This window comes from Centroberyx affinis, unplaced genomic scaffold (assembly GCF_046629955.1).
Source record: "Centroberyx affinis isolate AG114_WGS23_722 - 3 ecotype Tasmania unplaced genomic scaffold, CSIRO-AGI_Caff_v1 ptg000392l_1, whole genome shotgun sequence".
NCBI classification, from domain to species: Eukaryota; Metazoa; Chordata; class Actinopteri; order Beryciformes; family Berycidae; genus Centroberyx; species Centroberyx affinis.
Genome location: NW_027279060.1, coordinates 632,629 through 652,888, shown reverse-complemented (window position 1 = coordinate 652,888; position 20,260 = coordinate 632,629). Strand labels below are relative to the sequence as shown.

Genomic DNA, 20,260 nt, shown 5'->3' with positions numbered 1-20,260 from the left:
TTTCTTCACTCTCATCATATCAGTTGCCATGGTGGAACGTGCTCAGATGGATGCAGGAGCACATTTTACCTCAGAGATTGAAATTACAACAGTTGTGGAGAAAAGGGACGTCTTGGTGGAAGAGAGAAAAATAAGCGAAGAGGAAGAAAGACGTGTACCAGAGATTCCACCACCACAGACCGTCAGAGAAAGAGATGATGACTGGTTTGTGTTGCTGGATGTTGTTCCCAGGGAAACATCTTATGTACCACCAGGTACTGCTCTAATCCCTCATGCTGCTTTTCAAAACATCATTGAATCCCTACTGTCTTGCACTGTACATGCTTGCCAGTGTTATGGCACTTTGTGTTGCCGTTTGTGTTAAAATATTTTGTTTCTTGACTTTATTTGTATCAGTTACCTTGAAGGAACGTGGCCAGATGGATGCAGAAGTTTTTGCCTCTGAGGTTGACATTACAGCAGATGAGGAGAGAATGGAAGTCATAGTTGAAGAGATAAAGATAAGAGAAGAGGAACCAAGATACTTACAAGAAATCCCACGACAGCCAATGAGAGAGAGAGATGATGACTGGTTTGTGCTGTTGGATGTTGTTCCCAGAGAAACATCTTATGTACCACCAGGTACTGCTAAAATCCCTCACGCTGCTTTTCAGCCCTGTCAAAACAGCATTGTCTCCTTTGTGCCTTGCACTGTACATGCTTGCCAGAGTTATAGCTCTTTCTGTTGCCACATGTGTTAAAAGGTCCTGTTTCTTGACTTTATTCATATCAGTTACCTTGAAGGAACGTGGCCAGATGGATACAGACGTTTTCGCCTCTGAGGTTGACGTTACAGCAGATGAGGAGAGAAGGGAAGTCATAGTTGAAGAGATAAAAATAAGAGAAGAGGAACCAAGATATTTACAAGAAATCTCACGACAACCAGTGAGAGAGAGAGATGATGACTGGTTTGTGCTGTTGGATGTTGTTCCCAGAGAAACATCTTATGTGCCACCAGGTACTGCTAAAATACCCTGCACTGCTTCACAGCTCCATCAAATCATAAGCAACTCCTTTGAGCTTTGCAGATGCTCATGTTCTTAAAGCACCTCTATAGTTTCTAATGTCTGAGGATTTTTATCTCTTTTGTGTTAGTTGCTGTTGTGGAGCGTGTTCAAATGCGTCCAGAAGAGCATGTCACTCTGGTTGAAATGACAACAATCAAGAAGAGAGAGAAAAGAATGGAGGTTGTAGTAGAAGACACACAGATGAAACAAGATCTGAGTCCCAAGCAAGAAATAGCACCGCCTCAGCCTGTGAAAGAGATAGAAGATGACTGGTTTGTGCTACTGGATGTTTCCCCTAGAGAACCATCATTTGTGCCACCAGGTATTGCTGAATCCCCCCCTTGTTGCTTCTCAGTTCCACCATAAACACTTGCATGCTTATTTGTCACCTTTTTCGCTCTAGTGTCTTAGGATTCTGTCTCTGTCATTAGTCACCAGGGGGGAGTATGTTCAGGTTTATCCAGAAGAAAGCATCTCTACTGTGGTTGAAGTGATAACTGTAGAGTCCAAGAAGGAGGTAACAGTTGAAGAGATCATGGTGCAGAAAGAGGACAAGAGGCCTCCCAAGCAGATTATTCCAGAGCAGAAAATATCCCAGCCAGTGAGGGAGAGAGATGATGACTGGTTTGTGCTGCTGGATGTTATTCCTAGAGAAGTGTCCTATTCACCTCCAGGTACTTACTACCATCTAAACTTCCTCTTCTTTCCCCCCATCCTATCACACCAAAATAAACCAAACTTAAAATAGAAATTAATTTTGCGTTAAGTAAACTAACCAAAGACGGCATCCGTTGTTGGCCCAATCAAAATTTATGGCTTCTCTCGCACTTTCCGCTCTGGCTGAAGTATGAATCCTGTTTGTTTTCAGTTTCTCTGGCAGTACCGAGCCAAGTTTATCCAGATGTCCTCCAACCTGTAATTGAAGTGAAAACCATAGAGCAGAAACCGAAGCTGGTTCTGCTGGAGCAGATTAGACAGCAGCCTTCCCAGCCACTGCCTGAGAGAGATGATGACTGGTTTGTGCTGTTTGAGGCTATGCGTGAGAAGGCAGTCATAATACCTCCAGGTATATCTTTTATGGTATCAGTTGCATCACCATTGTCACCATAATTTACCCTGAAATGTGTCATCTTTCACCACACTTACGATATGTCCATTGCTACATTGGCTCAACTTTTAACCAGCTTTTCTTGTCAAGCTTAACATTTGTTTCATGGATATGTATAGCGTCCCTCAGTTCCTTTGACACTCACTCTCTCTGTGCCAGTTGCTCCTGTTGAGCTTATTCAGGATGTGAGCAAGACCTTTGTGGTTGACGTGATGACCACAGAGACTAGAACATGGAAGAAGGTGATAATTGGTGCGGACAGCGGGCAAGATGAGACACGTCTGTCTGAAATTAAACGGGTCCAAATGGCACCGCCATCAGAAAGAGAAGAAGGAGATGATTGGTTTGTCGTGTTCGACATCATCCGTGAAAAGCCTGTTGTCATACCACCAGGTACCTTTCATTACCAAAGGTTCTCCATACACTCCCCTGTAAACTCACCTCTCCCCCTGCTAATAGGCTTATTCAAGTTGTGTGTGACACATGGCTAGCAAACAAACTGTCCTGAATAGCTGATGCTTTTTGGTTTGCTTTTAACTTGAAATGGCTGTATCAGTAATAAATTCTTACATCAGTTTTCAGTTGCTTCCAATGTTGAGGTTGCATCACATTTTAATTACCCATATTCTTCTGTCAGTTGTATTGGCTGAGCGTATTCAGGATGTGGTGGCAGCCATTGAGCCAAAACAAAAGTTCCTAGTGGAAGATGTGATGTGGTACTAATCTGTTTAACCTTGGTTTTAACCAGGCAGGATGATTTAAAAACAAAGTCATAAGCACACTTTTATTTACAATAAAGGCCTTAAAAATGCATTTCAAGAAAGATGTAGGATTTGAGGATAGTTTAAGTTCTTTTGTTTGATTCAATGGAATTGTTAGGGATGGTTGTTACAATTTGGCCCACATTTTAACAGTCTCCTAGTCAAATATTCAGAAACCATATCGTATATTATTAGGTTTATGGTTGCTGTTTGGTTGTTTCAGTGCTCCCAGGAGCTGCAGAGGCTATTAAGCAGATACCACAGGAATTCATAACTGTGGAGGAGACTAGGCAGCAGGAGAAGGTGATAGTGATAAGAGACATCAGTAAGCGATCATAATGGGGCAAACACTGTCTGATAGAGAAAGTGGAAAGAGATGATTGGTTTTAGCTATCAGATAACAGCTTAAGCCCAGATAACAATAACGTATTGCATTTCAGTGAATGGCAAAGGTTGATTATGAGTTTGATTTTTTTTCTTTGTGTGTGCTCTGCCTCAGTGGCTGTGGCTGAACGTGTCCGCATGTATCCTGAGGTAAGACCCTCTAAAGAGTTTGCAGCCGTAGAGCAGAGAGCACAGAAGAGAGTTACTATAGTGGAGGAGATGTGGCAACAGGAAAAGATCCTACAGCAGAGACCGCCTCAGCCACTGAGAGAGGTGGAAGATGACTGGTTTATTCTCCTGGATGTGGCCCCTAAGAGATCAGGTATCATCACCATCCTAAGATTCAATCCACCATGATTATTGTGCTAGAATTCTCTTGATCGTCGGAGATATGTGGTTTATTTGTGAATACCAACATACTTAAATTGGAATAATGCACGGTAAATACTCACTTTTTGATATCATGAGTATGGTTTTCAATGTTAAACAATTATGTAACATTAGAGCTACCCTCCTAATATTGATTTGCACTCAAGGCTCAACAGCCCTTTTATCAGCTATTATCTAAATTCAGTCAGTCAGTCTGTTTCACTGGAAGGTCAGGTGGTCTTAATATTTTGTACTGGTGGTCTTGTATATTTTTGCACAGTATCACTTGAGAATTGTTATGTATTTCTGTTAGTTGCCGTCCATGAGCGCATCCAGTTCTACCCAGAAGTAAGACCTGCGGTCAAAGTTCCACCCATTCAGGCCAAAACAAGGATTGCAATTCCAGAGAGGAGACCGCTGTTTGAGAAGAGGATCCTGGAGGAGAGACGTCCACCAACACATAGAGATGATGATTGGTTTGTTCTGCTCGATGTTGACCTCAAGGAGTCAGGTATTTTCGCCTGTTCTGGTTTATCTTTTCTTTCAGATGAACAAGCTCACACATGGTCATGCTTTTTTTGGCTCCATGGAAACCGTACTAACATCAAGTCAAAACTCTGCCGCCTTATTGTAATATACCCTGACTTCTCTTCAGAAAAGGATGTGTCCGGAGATGGGAATGCATATTCAGCATTGTTCATGGATCTCTCATCATGCTTTTGCATACTGAAGAAATTGCGCTTTCTTTATCTCAACATTTCAACATCTCAACCCAGCCTAACAACATCTGCCTTTGCATCCATCATTGGATGGTAGCAAGAACAAATAACCACGCTTTTGCTCTCATTCCACATTGTGGATATTCGCTTCCGGCTCACATCAAGTTTTGCCGCGTGCTACTCATTTTAGATCAGAATGAACTAAGCAATGAAGGTATAGTACTCTCCTGCAGTCGGCGCACTTATATGATCACATCAAGGCTTGAGACTGACTGTAAGTATGGTGTGGCTGTTTGCATTTATGCTTTCATAAGTGATCTCAAATGTGCATACTATCTCACCCCACCAACTGTGCTGAAGTACACTGCCTTTCATTCACACTTCCATTTTATCTGTGTTTTGTCCAGTGGTGGGCACACACAGGGGCACCCGTCCGGTCAGTGCCCCCGTCTTCTCCCAGGCTGCCCTGGCAGAGGCAGGGATCCCCATGGCCCTGGACCAGCCACAGACCTCCACTCCTATCAAGACCAGCCGCCAGGAGGAAAGGAAGCTGGAGGTCACTATAGAAGCTGTGGAGCCCTCAAAAACCGAGGGTGTGGCTGAGGTCAAGGTATTGAAGCTCTCTAATCACTATCTGAAACAGACTATTTTGTCACATAATTTCAATGAAAGTGTAAAATTAGATGTTCAAGAAAAGGGTAGCATCATATATGTGTAGACCTTCTCTGCCTATTAGGACAGCTGGTGCCAGTGCAATAGAATTGTCAGTTAATTCATGCGTCCTCTTGCTGATCACATGAGTATTTTGATTATAGTTAATGGAAACTCTTTAAATGTAAACATTTCATATACGTCTTAAATAATAAAAGATGCTGAAGTACAGAGCAGCGATTTCTCTCTGTGTCTGAGTGTGAACTGTGTCTCTCTTGCTGCTGTAGCCAGCAGTGAGGAGGGACCAGAGAGAAGTAGCCTCTACGCTGATACCCACCGTCAATGGGGACATTAAGCTTCAGGTTGGTGTCAGACACTGGCCTCATGCATGTCGCCCCTCAGTGCACTGGTTTCCACTATGGTTAAACTGTGAATGTCGAAGCCAACGAGCAGAGGATGCTAACATGTGTGCTTCTCTCTCCTCCCTGGGGTAACACCAGTCTGAGGAGACGAGCACGGAGGTGGTGCGAATGCGCAAGGTCAGATTCTTCGTCTGGTATTTCAGGCGTGTTTCCATAGTCATCTCTCCACCCCCATTCTGATAACACCGAGCCTCTCATCCAACAGACTAATCTCACCCTCTCCTCATGTTGTGCTCCCATACCGCTAGGTCTTTAATGACATCCACATCAGGTTCGATCCAGATATATTTTAATGGGTACAAAATGTGAGAATGGATAGACTATGTGAGCGGTCTATAACTGTAATTGTTGTTTAGAAAATTAGAAAAATATAAGTTTACAGGGCATTAATGTCTTCTCATTGCTTGCTGTTGTAGTAAACCCTGGAATGCACGTGCATGATGATGGATTAAATGCATCGTACTAAAATGGGGCATGATAACTACAGTTTTATCGCGTTTCTATCACGCTACCACCTCTTATTTCTCCCACTTTTTAAAAATAGAAATCTTCTAGAGCCCCAGGTTCCCTGCTTTGTTAGCGTACCTGGGGTTATGTGTTGTCTTTGGTCCCTATGGTCACTTGGCCCCAAACTATACTGCATGCAGACTCTTCTCCACTCCTCTTGTCTACTGTATTAGCACTTTAGTGAACAGAGTAGCAATGCATGTCCAAGGTGTGGCAGTTTGCTGCTGTCACACAAGGAAACTAAAACAAACCCACACTTTTTTTGTTCTTTCATTTTTCACAGAAAAGAGCTAAGAAAATTGAGGGTGACTCAATTTATATCAGACATAGCCTTTTAATGTTGGAGGTTTGTATCCCTTCTGGAGATTTCAGTCTCTAGCTGTATTTTCTTGCTCTTTGGCTCACTGGCTGCTGTTCATTATCACGCTTGCATGTGGCATGATTCACAGTTTTTGCATCAGCATAATTGATTGGCTGTGTAGATTACTTTGATGATGATTTTCTTTTTGTGTGGCAATATAACTCTAACCCAATCACTTGTTTCAGGAGAGTGCTGTTGAGCTTATTACAAATAAGTATTGATTAGGATCAGGGTCCCTGTACTTGCACACACTTACACTTACACAAACCTGAGGATGCTGTACCTCATCCGTAAAAGTGTCCCTAATGATCAGTCCAGTTATGTGGTGGATAAGCTAAAGTGTTAATGTCAGATAGCTTTTCCAGGTGGTTTTCCCTTTCTACTCAGGATTCACAAACAGCTCCATTTTTAATCAATGATTTAGTTTTTTCAGATCATCAGTATTCTCCTGTTCCTGCTTTTGCTCTGCCTTCTCCATCTTTGTTCCTTCTCATTGTCTTACTTGACTGTAGTGCATTAAACTTTCTCTGCAGTTCTACAAAGTAAAGCTTTTGACTGTAGGAATGTAAATGTAAACAATTCTGCCCAGTCATACATCTTTGCTGTTATGTATGAAATGAATGAAATTTTGATAAACACTTAGCATGAAGTTGCTCATTAGCACTATAGTAAGTTATGATTACTTCAGTCGTTATTTAAGCAGTTGCACTTCTATTCAGCATAACTTTGAGAGCGTGCATTTCAGTATAATTGTAAATACCATGCTCTCTACTAATTTAAGTCCACAAAGAACAACTTGGTGTTAAGTGTTGCCAAACACATCAGTGCTCCTGTTGTTGCTTTTGTCATTCCCATCAAACCAGAAAGGTCTCCATCCATACTTGGCCTGCATCTATGACAACTTGCACCATGTCTGCTAACATCACCTCTCTGCTGTTTGATTTGCAGCCTGTTTTCAACAAGTTTTTTAATGTTAGCCTAATGCTATGAAATACACCCATTACCGCTTTGCTGTGTAATACTTTATAGCCCCTACCCATCCAGAACTCAAAATAATCTGTCATAATCAACTTTTGTAAATCATGGCATTGACTCCTCATGAATCTGTGTCCTCTCTCTTGTGAATCTGTGTTTCGTCTCATGATTCAGCAACCAGAGTTAATTTGCCAATTTGCTTCGCTGATAATCTGTTGAGAACCTACAGTATGATAATCTATCCAGAACCTATCCAGAACAATTGAGCTCTGGCCCATTCTAAATAACATCACCTTTCAGAGGTCTAGAAAAGCACCAAGTAACCCTGCTTCTGCTTTGATTAAATAATTTATTTAATCAGCTATAAATCAACACAAATTTTGTAACTGCAGCAGAAAAGCTCCATGGTCTGACATGTTTTTTTTCTATCTCACCTTTCTTTATTCTCTTCTATTTGTTACTCTCCCTCTCTCCCAACCACAAACATCTCCTTATTCCTTAAACTTCCATTTCCCTCCCCATCCAACCTCCACTATCTATCCGTGGATCTCCCCTCACCCTCACCTTTTATCTTTCCTCCCCTTACGGCCTTTTTGCTCCATATGTCTCCTTGCTCAAATTACTGGGCGCTCCCTCTCCCTTGCACCCTACCCCCAACTCTCTCTCTCTCCTCTCTCCTTTCCTCTGTATAGGAGTTCGATAAGCCTCAGGAGGATCTGCTCAAGCATCATGCCAGTATCAGTGAGCTGAAGAGGAACTTCATGGAAGCCGTCCCCGAGACCAAGCCTAGTGAGTGGGACAAGCGCCTGTCCACACACTCTCCATTCCGCACCCTGGGTATCAATGGTCAGCCTCTGCCCAGTGCAGATGGGGTAAGTGTCCCACACCAGCCACTTGACACCAAATCCCTATATCTTCATCCTAAGTCAGTTCAGGAAATGGAGTAAACTATACAACAGATTCAATTTAATTGGAATATTAAAAAAAAATCCAAATAACTCATGAAGTTTATTATTATTATTATGATTTATTAATTCCTGAGCTGACTTAGTTTAAATGGATTTTTTATATACCTCATCTCATCTTGTGTTTTCCATTTTGGCTGTACATCTGCTTAGATGATTGGATTGGATTGGAAACCATCGCTGCACTTAGTTTATGTGGCATTGCAGTGTGAGCAATCTGCATGGATTTGTGACGGGACTGAAGAACCTGAAATTGTAACTAATGTCTCATGTTTGAGCAAGATTTGGGAGTTTTTAAATCCTATGTCATCTTGAACCTTGAGGACAGTTTTATAACAGCCCATAAGATCTGATTCTTTCAATGATGAAGATGTAAATTGACGAAATTAATACGATTTTAGAGGGGATCAGACTCCAGTTGTCATTCTTGGTGCTCTGCTATTTTGCACATATTAGATTTTGTATGCATGTGCAGACCTATTCAAGGTAACGGCATGTGGTATGCAACACATGCATGTGTATGAAGAATGCAGTTGGACTTGTTGAATAGTGTCTGTCCTTTCACTTTGGGGAGTGATTTGGATGAGATGTCTTTGGAACAGGCTCTCCACTCTCTGCATCCAGTTGGATCATCTTAGACCCACTGGATGCCTCTGAGCCCAGACTTGTCCTTACATGCATTGCATGACCAACAGACCTGACGTGGAAAAGTTACTGCATGACCCAGTGAAGAACACTCTCCTGAATTTTTGCACGTTTTCACTCTGAGCAGAGTGTGGATTTCACCGGTCTTCCTCTCCTCTCCCTGCCTCATTGCTTTTTTCCCTCCTACCTTCCATGCTCTTTGCTTTGTACACTTTCTTTTCCTGCTGCTTTTACTCTTAAGCTGCTCGCTTTCTCCAAGCCTTGGTTTGTTTCTCTGCATAGAGACAAGGCCTCGTTCACAGTTGTATCACAACTGTCTCAGTCAGCTCTGTACCCCGCTCTTCCTATATTAACACTAACATAATTGTTACAGGATTCTAGAATAATTTTAATTCTAGTATAATTATATCATTACTGGTGTTAATGTAGTAATGATTACATGACACCTTTTCAATGGCTAGACTATAATCACAACCCCCACTTCAGGTGCTGTCACATAAATAACCAAGTGTAATATACTGAGGTTTATTCTGTATGCCTTTTGGCATAATATTCAGTCAACTGCAGCATAACTGCTTGGACAGAAACCACTTTTACACTTTCAGATTGTCTCCAAGTACAGCACATCATCAGGACACTTTAGAGTTGTACTGAAATCAAAGCAAAGCAAAACTGACAACTTAAGATTCTGTAATGAAGAGATTGATTCAATTTTGTTCTGATTGGAATACATCCTGTTTGATTTGAGCAATCACTGATCAACTATTTGACGCTGGTCAAATGTTTCTTGCTGAGTGGAGCGGACACAAAGTGTCACTGTTTGAGCTCAAATTATTTACCAACCAATTTGTCATAGTGCTTAAGCTTCAATCAGAGTGAATATGATTGGCAAGAAACCAAGATCTGGCTGTACTGACTCCTACAGTTGACTATAGCTGAGATATCTCCAATTTAAAAACTGTGGGAAAACAAAATGCACCCCTTGTTTAAATAAGGTACTACAAGTGTGGATGACTTTCTGCCTTTTTGAAGCCTGAAGTGTGAAGTGAATATACCAAGGGTTGTAGGAAAAATGCATGTTAAAATGCATGTGTTAGTAACACTAGACAAGAATAACAATAATCAAAATCTAATTTCTGTTACACTTAAGCCATACTACTGAAACCTGACTAAGAGTTAAAAAGAAATGTTATTGCCAACTTCAGTCCACTCCCGGTCATTGCAAACATTTCAAAATTCCCCCTTCTCATCTCTCTTCCCTCCTCCCCCTCCCCCCTCAGTTTGTCATCCGCCTCCCGCGCGGCCCCCTCCTAGACTTCTACTCCAAACGCAGCTGAGGGGCCGTCCTGACCCTGCGGAAGTCCCACACAGGTGTGAGTGTGAGCCATGGAGACCGCACCCAGTCATCTATCCATCAACCTCTAGCTTCCTCTTCTCCTCCTCTCCTTCCTCCGCCTCCTCTGCGACACATCACTGTCACATCCTTCCTTTCTCATCCTCCTCTGCTCTACTTGAGAAGCTGCCCATGTTTTTTTTTCTGGCCTCTGTGGAACTAGACCTTCACTTCCTCAGTGCTTTTCACTGCAAAATGTCCTTGGTTTCTCCAGCCAGAAACAGACCTGTTCTCCAAAGACTGGTTAAGACTGGAAATAACAATGAAACCACTTCTCTTTCGCATTTTCTGTGATGTCTGTTGGACTATTCATTGATACATCTACCAATATTTATTCACACATGGCTTTTATCTAGAGATTTTTTCATGTCTGTCTATATCACTTAGAGCCTGCTTTTATACACATTTCAAGGTAAATTTATGCCGTCGGTTGTCTTAGGACATTGTTTTAGGATTAGCTGATCGGTGACACTGTGATGTTTTTTTATATATACATGTGACCCTGAAACCACATGAATTCAGCACATGAAAACAGCAATCAAAGACTTGATATCTTTTTCCATAAAGTCTGGTTACTGGGTAATTTTTCAATATTCTTTGTCACAGTACATAGTATTTTCAGAGACCTTGAGGCAGCTTAATAGTAACATATTAACCTTTGTCCTTCACCAGTATTTGGCAAGGCATTATATAGCAATTGCAAGAGATTCCTGTTGCATGACTTTTTGACAATCAGTTTTGACCAAAAGAATAAAAGGCATTCCATATACAGTACATATGATTGTTTGTTCCCTTCATGGAGCCTGGATTTTGTTATTTAGATTTCAGATGTTTCATTGACGCGATCTTTATTATGTATTAATGAAAGGCTAACTACTGAGAGTGGTGTAAATGGCACAACATGTTTGCAATCCCTCCCTCTTAAAAAAACACACCAAAAAAACACATTCCATTCTGACACATATGCATGGCATTCATGCTTGTACATACCTGAAATATATGCAAGCACTACACACTCAGTATCTACTTAATTAGGTACACCTAGGTGTAGTACCCCCTTTTGCCTCCAGGACAGTCTGAACAAGGTGCTGGAAACAGTCCATGCTGACTCGAAAGTGTCACATAGTTTCTGCAGATTTTTCAGCTGCACATTCATGCTGCGAACATGCCGATCCACCTCAGGTGTTCTATTGGGTTGAGATCTGGGGACTGTGCTGGCCACTGCAGGAAAGTAAAGTCACCATCTTCAGACAATGTATTCGTGACATGCCGCATTATCCTGCTGGAAGTACCAATTTAAAAAAGGGGAGACTGTGGCCATGAAGGGATGCACCTGGTGTGGCATTCAAACACCCGGTGTAGCTTTCAACCAGCTGGTGTAGCTTTCAAATTGTTGTGTTCAATTGGTAATAAGTTGCCCAATGTGTGCCAAAAAACATTCCCCACACCATTAGAGCACCACCTGCCTTTATCATTGACACTATGCAGGATGGATCTGCGATGTTTTTTTGTTTATCACTCCAATCCTGGGTCACTATCTGGACGAGTGATCTGTTTACGTAAATGGGGAGGTGTACCTAATAAGTGGATACTAAGTATACATACTATATACATGAACGCATATATATTTAACTCTTGTGCATACATAATAAAAAATGTATGTAAATGCAGATTACTGGTATTATGTCAGTAGTAACATTTCACTTATCCATTATCATACAGTGACTATGTTATGTCTTTTTTAGAGTTTGTGCTTTAGTCCCATACGGGACGGTTCAGACACTAAGGCTGCACATGAGGAAACCAGCAGCAATTTGGGCTTCTCAGGCGTACCCAGCCCCGCTGCGAGCCGAAAGAGCGAGCCTGATAGTGTTGAAGCCCATGATGCCCCTGATGTGGCAGAGCCATGTGATCAGGAAGAGGGTGTAGTTTCTGAGACCTCCTTGGTGCCTATCGTAGAGGTGGAGATGGCAAAGCTGCCTCCCTCCCACCGCCCGCCCAGTACGGCTATAGATGAGACCCAGTTGAAGGAGGAGGAGGAAGAAGCTTCATATCCCGGGTTGGAGTACTCTGGGAGGATAGTTGGATCTTCCCCAGCCTCCTATTTCGTGAGCGGTGGTCCCCATGTCATACGCTGCTTCCAGGTAGCCCACCCCCCACCTCAGGGTGATGCTGATGCTGATTCTCTGTCTGCTTGGCCTCTGTATGACTCCGTGGCTGGCACACTTGCTCACCCCTCTGCAGCATCATTAGGACTAGCAAAACAAAGCTACGTCTGATCTTTGAATCTGTAAAGGTAGTTGAATTATGTGTGGGCGGCGTGGATTATGTTCATCATCAGCATGTTTGAATGTAACAGGATGCTGCAGAGGTGTTGCATAGTGGTGTGATAAGTTCTCAACTATGGTGACGGGTTGCCATAGCGCTAGTACATTCTTCTCTACTCAATGTTGTTTCTGACACATTGACATGACTTTCATCCTCTATCCAATCCACTTATGGCTTGGGGATTTTCTGCTTCCCTTTTCCTTTCATAATAGCTGGTGGTGGGAAGCATTATTGATCCCGATAATGGTAACAGTTAATAAGTAACTCGACTGTTGTGGTAAGAGTTGATTTACACAGGCAATGGCTTATAAGGGAATGCATGGTGTGAAATAAAATGGTTGCTGTGAGAGGTGTGAGGTGTCTGGTCACAGCCACTCATGGGGCTATGCTCCCATCCACAGCCCCCTCTGGTGCAGACCCAGACAGTCACCATCACAGCTGTCTCCAACTCCCTATCCAGTGACATCTCCACCACAGAGGTCCCTATCGTCCCGACCAAGACCATCACCTATGAGTCTTCAAAGGTAGGGGCTCCGCCGCCTGCTCAGCCCAGATCTGTCTTAGCTATGGACAACCCCCATCTATCGCCATCATTTTGCATAGAGGGGATAGATATAGAGTAAGCAGGTCTGGGAGGACCAGGCCAGGGGCTCCAAGCTGAGCACGAGGCAGCACTGCGCCACACCTCAACTAATTACTGAGTCAACCTCGCTTGGTCTTCTCCTCAGGTGGCAGTCGATGGGACAGACGAGGACAAAGATGGCACAACTCTGTCCAGCACCCGCACCATTACCTCAGAAACCACTAGTGGCACCACAGTCACCACCACTACCACTCACATCTCCAAGGTCAGCAGTACAATCTCTCTCTGGCTTTCTATTTATTTTATTATCCTCTCCAACCTCTCTGGTAACCCTTTTTCCCTTCCCTCTATCAGGTAGTGAAAACTGGATCTTCAGAGTCTCGTGTAGAGAAGAGAATTGTCATAACTGCAGACTCTGAAGCTGACCAAGACCAGGTACAGATAAATAAATCTCTATAACCCTCTGCCCGTGACACATAACAGCAATGGACAGAATATTGAGGGTTAAGCCTCATTTTGTCTTTACCAATTCATATTAAGACTAATACAAGTACACCAAATGTGTGTCTTCCAGGAGAATGACGGCGGAGCATCAGCAATGTAACTGAATCACCACCTACATTTCTACCAGCACCCTCCTTCCCCCCCACCCCCACCTCTACGTCAGACTGCAACGCTCAGTAGGCCCTGGCCAACACACACACACAGTGACCAGCTCTATCTACCACACACACATACCTGAACAATATCTCTTGAATCCACCTCTGCATCTAAACTTAGTGGATGACTGATTAGATAAGTCTTAGTAGAGGATCTTTTTTTGCAGTCGAGCTGCTCGTCGTAGGTAGAGAAGGGCTCCACACTGCTCTCCAGCTTGATCAAACGCTTGTTTCTCATCCTGGTGTTCAAAAAGCCTAGTTTATACATTTGTATTGTTTAAAAAAAAACAGCATTTTCAGTTGAGTGATTTCCCTTTCATTTGCTTTTAAACGCTTTTATTTTCCTAGGTTCTTACTTTGAAAATTATTCAACGTTTTTACATTGTTAATTTTATAAAAACGCACTGTTTTCACTCTAGTTTAGATGTAAGTTTCAGCATTTATTCCCTCAGTGCTGCTAGGGGAACATAAGACCATATTCAAGGGAACTCCTTTTTTGTTTACTTGTTGTCTTTTTGAGGAGCAGACTTTTGTGAAATGAAATGACATACCTCACATTAACCTATGTGAACAAAGATATTCTGTGCTCAAATTTGGACAGCTGTTTGGCTTTGTTCACTGCTCAGGTAAAAGGAAAAACAAAATCCTAAATATTTTCTTCCCCAACTAGCCAAGAACTAGTAGCCTACACATTATTGTAAAGTTTGAATTGAAAATCGATCTATTTTGAAATGTTTCTCTATTTTATAGAATTAATGCTTTTATAGTATTTGTATAAATTGAGGTTTTTAAGTTATTCATGTCCATTTACTTATTGAATGGTAGGTTACGATTTTGTTGTTTACTCTGAATTTTGAGAGGTCCCTATCAAAGACCTCCTTACCTGTCTTGCCTGACACCCTGAATCATTGTCTTATTCGTTTCCTCTTGTAATCCACCACTGAGTAGGCTATATCAAACTTTTCAGAATTTAAAAACGACAAAGGAGTGCTTCCCTCTGCCCTACTTTTTGTTTGATACCTTCGTAAGTGATTTGAGTATATTGGGTTGATAAGAAAAGTCTAACAAGCTTTGGTCTGTTTATCTCAGGTTTTGATATTATTTGTAAGACTACAGACCTCCGTATGATTGTATGAGGAATGTCCAAATATGTATATCCATCCTTACCTTAAATGTACATTTTTGTTCAGCCAAGGAGGTCAATAAATATGAAGCTTGACTGTCACAGTAACCATGTGTATGAGGTGAAGGCAGCTGTCCCAGTGTATGTGGCTTTTCTCTCATAGGGGCACAATTTTTGTCTTTTTTACATGTTCTACTATACAGTAATTTATTTGTAAAGTAGGAACTGTTTTATGTGATTCGTTGTACTGTGATGTTTCAACACAAGCCAGTTTCCAGGCTTCTACTAAAGATGTCACAATGTTAAATATTGCATTATTAACCAAGTTTGTAAAGCCTTTTTACCACATAGACAAAGTAGATTGCTCTCACTTGCTGTATCCTGTATTTTTCCGTAGGAGAAGAAATGCTTAAAATATAAGAAAACCCTTTTAGCATGTTTAGCATGTTTGGTAGCAGCCTTTTTTTTTTTTTTTTTTTTTTACCTGAAAAAGCGTTTGGTATTGTAGCTACATGAACAAGGACAACCCCCTCCAGAAGGAAAAAATAGAATTTCACATGAAGAAAACTAGTTTTTAGACATTGGAAAATATTGCTTTCTTGTGACCTATCCCTGTCTTTTTATGAAAAAATAAAATATGCATAATTTTGCATTTTAGCAGGCTCTGTGTCTATGTGAATCCCACTTCACTAAGAACTGAAAAAGTATCAATGAGATCTTTGTAAGAAATAAATATTTAATGCCATTCACTTGTTTCATAGTGGATGTTGCCACATATTTGAAACCAGTCAGTCAACAGGATAATTGTCACCAAACTCTTAAGACAGAAAAAGATTGTAACAGTTTGTAGATTGTAGTACCATAATGTAAACAAAGTATAGCTGCAAGTAGAGAATTATCAGGAAAATGTTGATGTTACAGGTGTTTTAACAACGAAGCAAGTGCACAACCACTCATTCAGTGAAACCGGAGACTGTAACAATGAAATGGAAACCAAGCGAAGGTGCATTTTCAAGAAAACCTGACTTTTACCCTCTAATCTGGTGTTCCTTGTTTCTTGCAAACAATACCTGATCACATTTACATCCATATGTTGCTGTTAGTGACAAATGATGCCCTCACCCTGAGGAGCAAAGCTTACGCACATTCCAACATTTTTTCTGCAGCACAGGTAAATGTGATTTGACACAATTCAACATTATCTTTCAAAATGATCGAATCACTGATATAGGCCACAGTCGCTATACAACTAAACCAAAGCTTATATTGTCACTGAATTAGTCATTTTTCTGAATAAGAGAAAACGGCCTTAAAAATGTGAATAAAAAACTGACATCAGTTCAGGTAAAACATTGTATCAGGAGATGGATCCTTTGGGAATAATAACATTTAACACAGGAGAACCAAACTTTTGCTAAATTGTAACAGTGTTTTACGACATGAGAGGAAATGGGTGGATCTAGAAAAGGACTTAAATGTGTCTATCTGAATTGAGATGGGTTGGGAGTTCTGTACAAGCCTTTATTGGGATTACAATTAATCCATCGCTTGGAACAAGTAGTAAATGGCAAAAAAAAGTCTCTGTATCCACTGTCTTGGTCAAGGGTAAGTTCTAGCGAATTGTCTTCACTGGGCTCTTGAAGCTTGAAGCAGCCTGAAGTTGGAGTTGATAAGCCATTGGGTGTATCTTGAAACCATATAACCTAAAAAATATAAGAAAATACAATCATCTCCCGTTTGTTGAAATTGAAAGGGAACACAAAGAATTCTCTTATTAAAATCACTGTCAAAATCAGTGCAGAAGGTACATTAGAAGGCAAGAAAAAAAATTGGCTGTTGTCATGGCCATCAGTAGCCAATAATCTGCTTCATGCTACCATCTGAGACAATTCAGGGAGTTTATGGTTGGATATTCTGCAGAATCTTATAATTAATTTCCTATAGACCTTGCAAAAGAGCTAAGCAGCTATAGAAGGTCATTACTACATCTCATTTGACAGTTATGCATTGGTGAAAACTATATACATCAATATCCTACTGACTACAGCATCTCTAAGTTTTGTACTATATTGTCAGGGTCCTGAAAAAAACTTGGGTCTCCATTTTTATGCTTCTTTTACTGTAACTAACAGCTGACATTATCCCCAAAGTGTAAAAAATGGTTCATGACCATGGGCCAAGCCTAGCTCTTGAAAGTCAAAAATACACAAGCAACAATGAGATGATAAACCAGATTTGCTCAACATCTGAAAAGATTATTTTCTGAAGACATATTTCAGTCAGAACAGAGGATATGTAAATCATACTGTCAATAGGTTCATGCTAGCAATAAATGACAAGCGAGACAGAGTAAGGCAAACAAACCTTGGCACAAACTGGTTGGCTGGTCGTTTTGGACGGTACTCTGGGTGCACCATGAACAGCATGTGAGGGAATCCTGTCCCAAAATAGGCCCCGTCTGTATGGTGGTGTCTGGAGGATTTCGGGGTGTACACATCCATGCACTTTGGGCAATAAAGCTTCACCATGGCCTCACCTGGGATGTCTGACAAACCTGCATAGGACAAGAGATGACAGAGTGGAGCATGTCTTCATAAACAAAGTTCAAAGGTGGAGCATGGCTCTTATGTAAGGGAGGCCATGTTTAATGTGAAGGGAATGAAAAGAATCTGACTTACCAATGGGAAGCATGGGCTGATTCTCACAATAGACTCTGGGGCAATAGCCAAAATCCCCTTGTTGATACTTTTCCAACTATCAAGAACAATAATTTCAGAAAAACCATTGTCAATGCTTGTCATGGAGCACATAAGAATTAGAAATGAGAATAGCTAACTAAAGCATTTGAAACACAGACTGATTCTGTAATGTAGCATACCATCTGTGCAATGCCTCTGTTTGTGAGGATGTAACGTGCATGAATAAGCCCATAGAGCATCTCTGCTGCCTGCTCTATCAAGTCACTCTGGTTGGGGTTGTCTTCAAGTTCCTCATCTGTCAAAATAAAGTGATTGTAGGGCTGGGCAATATATCAATATTATATCGATATCGTGATGTGAGACTAGATATCGTCTTAGATTTTGGATATCGTAATATCGTGATATGGCATAAGTGTTGTCTTTTCCTGGTTTTAAAGGCTGCATTACAGTAAAGTGATATAATTTTCTGAACTTACCAGACTGTTCTGTTCTATTATTTGCCTTTACCCACTTAGTCATTATATCCACATTACTGATGATTATTTATCAAAAATCTCTATATTTTGTGAAAGCACCAATAGTCATCCCTACAATATTGTCGCAATATCGATATTGAGGTATTTGGTCAAAAATATCACCCAGCCCTACTTACAACTGAACATTTAGCCCACTTCGTAGAAAAAAACGAGGTATATATCGTGTATCGCCATTCAGTACCGAGATATGATTTTTGGTCCATATCGCCCAGCCCTAAGTGATTGAAGTAGTTAAATCAGTGACAGTGCTTGATCTCATTTCAAGTGGGAACGGCTACTTCCCTGATGTTCTCACCTGGCTCCAGGTCGAGAATCATATCCAGAGCCTGGCGATAGTGGGGCACCTGCTCATTCAAACCTGTCAGGTTAAACTTGTCCTGTATGTAGTCCTCATCAACCTGTAACATAGGAACAGAAGACAAGGCATGGCTATCCATAACATTGATTAACTGTTGCTACAATGCGTTGCAACGGCACACACTCTGCTACAACACACTGATGTCAAAGCACTGCATAAGAGCTTAAAAGGATTAGTCAGATGTTGCCAACGAAGAAAGCAAGGAGTTAAAATTAGAATTGGGTTGTGTGAGCCTATGGGACAATCCAGGGTCACACACTAATGCCAACATGACATTAGCCACACAACTCCCAGTCTTGTTATTTTAAGTGAACACTTTCGCATGTCTCCTTAAGGTGCTTCTTGAGTGAGCCACTAATACCCAGAATACACCAGTGGAGCAGCTTAGTAGCAAACACTAGAAGGAAGAAGTTGTACTGTGCAGCTCTTGTGCGTGAATGAGTGCACCGCATCCCCTCCCCCCCCATCTGTGCTAAAAACTAAAAATGTATGGCACATGGCACTATGAAGCACTTTAGATTAAAGTGTCTACCAAATGGCACACATGATTATTATTCATTGGCACAAAGACTTATGTGCAGCTTTTACCCTGCAGCCATTATTAAGCATTAACCAGGTAGACTATGTGTTCAGGCCAATAAAAAAGTGAGATATCATGTGGGAAAGCAGAAGTCTTCATTACAGCTGAATGTGGACTGTGCTCGTCTGGAAGTCCTGGAGATGAAAACTGTAAATTCAGTCCTGATTGTTGTTCCTGATTGCTGTGGCAGTAAGTTGGCAACTATGCCACTTACTGTCATCTTTCTTTATAGAGTTAGAGATGCGATATGGTTTCATCTGGACTTCAGCCTACTTTGAAATGACACCAACAGCTCATCACAACGACCAGGAGGACGTGAGACTTTACACTTAGCAGGGTGAGGGTTACTACAGACCAACCTCACAGAAGAACTCATTTCCCCTCAAGCCGCAAAACCAGGATATCCATGACACCTCTTCTGAGCTGCTCATCCTCCTGACAAATCAAAACAAAGTCAGCGGTGCACCGTGATGCATGTAACGTCTAGCTAGCTAGAAACCAGCAGCCTTAAACACTAAAGTTATGAACTTTACAAACACGGATGAGGAAATTGATTCCACCGTAGGTACAAAACTATTCAAATGAAACTCAATTCTCTCAAGTACATTAAACATTCAATTTACTTAAATATAAATAACCGTCCCTTTATCTTGGGTAGCTAGCTCCTGATTTACACGCTAACTTGCTTGCTGGCTAACGGTAGTCAACACGTTTAGTATAGCTAATACGAGATTTTGTGATATTTAACTACCATCTTAAAGTAGGTACAACATTATCTGAAACGTAAATATGACAGTTTACAGAAAGCCACTTTTACTTACCCTTATATTAATACATTAACTAGCAAGCTTGTCTAGTTTACGACTCCCTGGTTGACAAAATAAGAACTCTTCCGGTCTTCCGGAGTTTTCAAAATAAAAGTCCTCATGATGCACAGTGGAAGCATAGATGAAGGCTAACTCGGGTGGCAGTAGCCTACCAAAGTGAAAGATAGGTCATATTTATGGAGAAAATATGTGCGTTAAATAATAAAACAATAAGAAAATGTGTGTTTTCACTTGAGATCCTATTATATATTTTCTCTGGTC

The 20,260-nt window shown here is 41.2% G+C and overlaps 2 protein-coding genes across 2 annotated transcripts in view; one reads left to right on the top strand and one right to left on the bottom strand.

Annotated features, from left to right (window-relative positions):
* Positions 1–15,657, top strand: part of LOC139641597 (uncharacterized) — a 30,076-nt gene extending 14,419 nt beyond the window's left edge. The window contains exons 15-33 of the mRNA XM_071516075.1: positions 24–254; positions 397–621; positions 773–997; positions 1,135–1,368; positions 1,478–1,720; positions 1,915–2,112; positions 2,314–2,547; positions 3,415–3,621; positions 3,982–4,179; positions 4,795–4,997; positions 5,326–5,400; positions 5,539–5,577; positions 6,251–6,313; positions 7,996–8,175; positions 12,052–12,450; positions 13,036–13,158; positions 13,363–13,482; positions 13,572–13,652; positions 13,792–15,657. Of these exons, the coding sequence (XP_071372176.1) occupies positions 24–254; positions 397–621; positions 773–997; positions 1,135–1,368; positions 1,478–1,720; positions 1,915–2,112; positions 2,314–2,547; positions 3,415–3,621; positions 3,982–4,179; positions 4,795–4,997; positions 5,326–5,400; positions 5,539–5,577; positions 6,251–6,313; positions 7,996–8,175; positions 12,052–12,450; positions 13,036–13,158; positions 13,363–13,482; positions 13,572–13,652; positions 13,792–13,821 (3,308 nt within the window). The 3' untranslated portion in view covers positions 13,822–15,657. The remainder of the gene's footprint in view (positions 1–23; positions 255–396; positions 622–772; positions 998–1,134; positions 1,369–1,477; positions 1,721–1,914; positions 2,113–2,313; positions 2,548–3,414; positions 3,622–3,981; positions 4,180–4,794; positions 4,998–5,325; positions 5,401–5,538; positions 5,578–6,250; positions 6,314–7,995; positions 8,176–12,051; positions 12,451–13,035; positions 13,159–13,362; positions 13,483–13,571; positions 13,653–13,791) is intronic.
* Positions 15,658–15,744: 87 nt separating this feature from the next.
* Positions 15,745–20,068, bottom strand: LOC139641598 (casein kinase II subunit beta). Its single transcript, XM_071516076.1, has 7 exons — positions 19,994–20,068; positions 19,532–19,607; positions 18,530–18,632; positions 17,878–17,993; positions 17,678–17,753; positions 17,364–17,553; positions 15,745–16,702 (listed from the first exon to the last, which is right to left on the bottom strand). Exons 2-7 carry the CDS (start codon positions 19,601–19,603, stop codon positions 16,612–16,614), a joined length of 648 nt encoding a protein of 215 aa, XP_071372177.1. The 5' UTR covers positions 19,604–19,607; positions 19,994–20,068; the 3' UTR covers positions 15,745–16,611.
* Between the last annotated feature and the right edge of the window lie 192 nt (positions 20,069–20,260).

Coding starts and splice junctions, on each gene's coding strand:
- LOC139641598 (XM_071516076.1), bottom strand. CDS start 19,603: ATGAGCAGCTCAGAAGAGGTGTCATGGATATCCTGGTTTTGCGGCTTG. Junction 17,754..17,877: donor ACAGAGGCATTGCACAGATG/GTATGCTACATT, acceptor TGTTCTTGATAG/TTGGAAAAGTATCAACAAGG. Junction 17,554..17,677: donor TCAGCCCATGCTTCCCATTG/GTAAGTCAGATT, acceptor TGTCCTATGCAG/GTTTGTCAGACATCCCAGGT.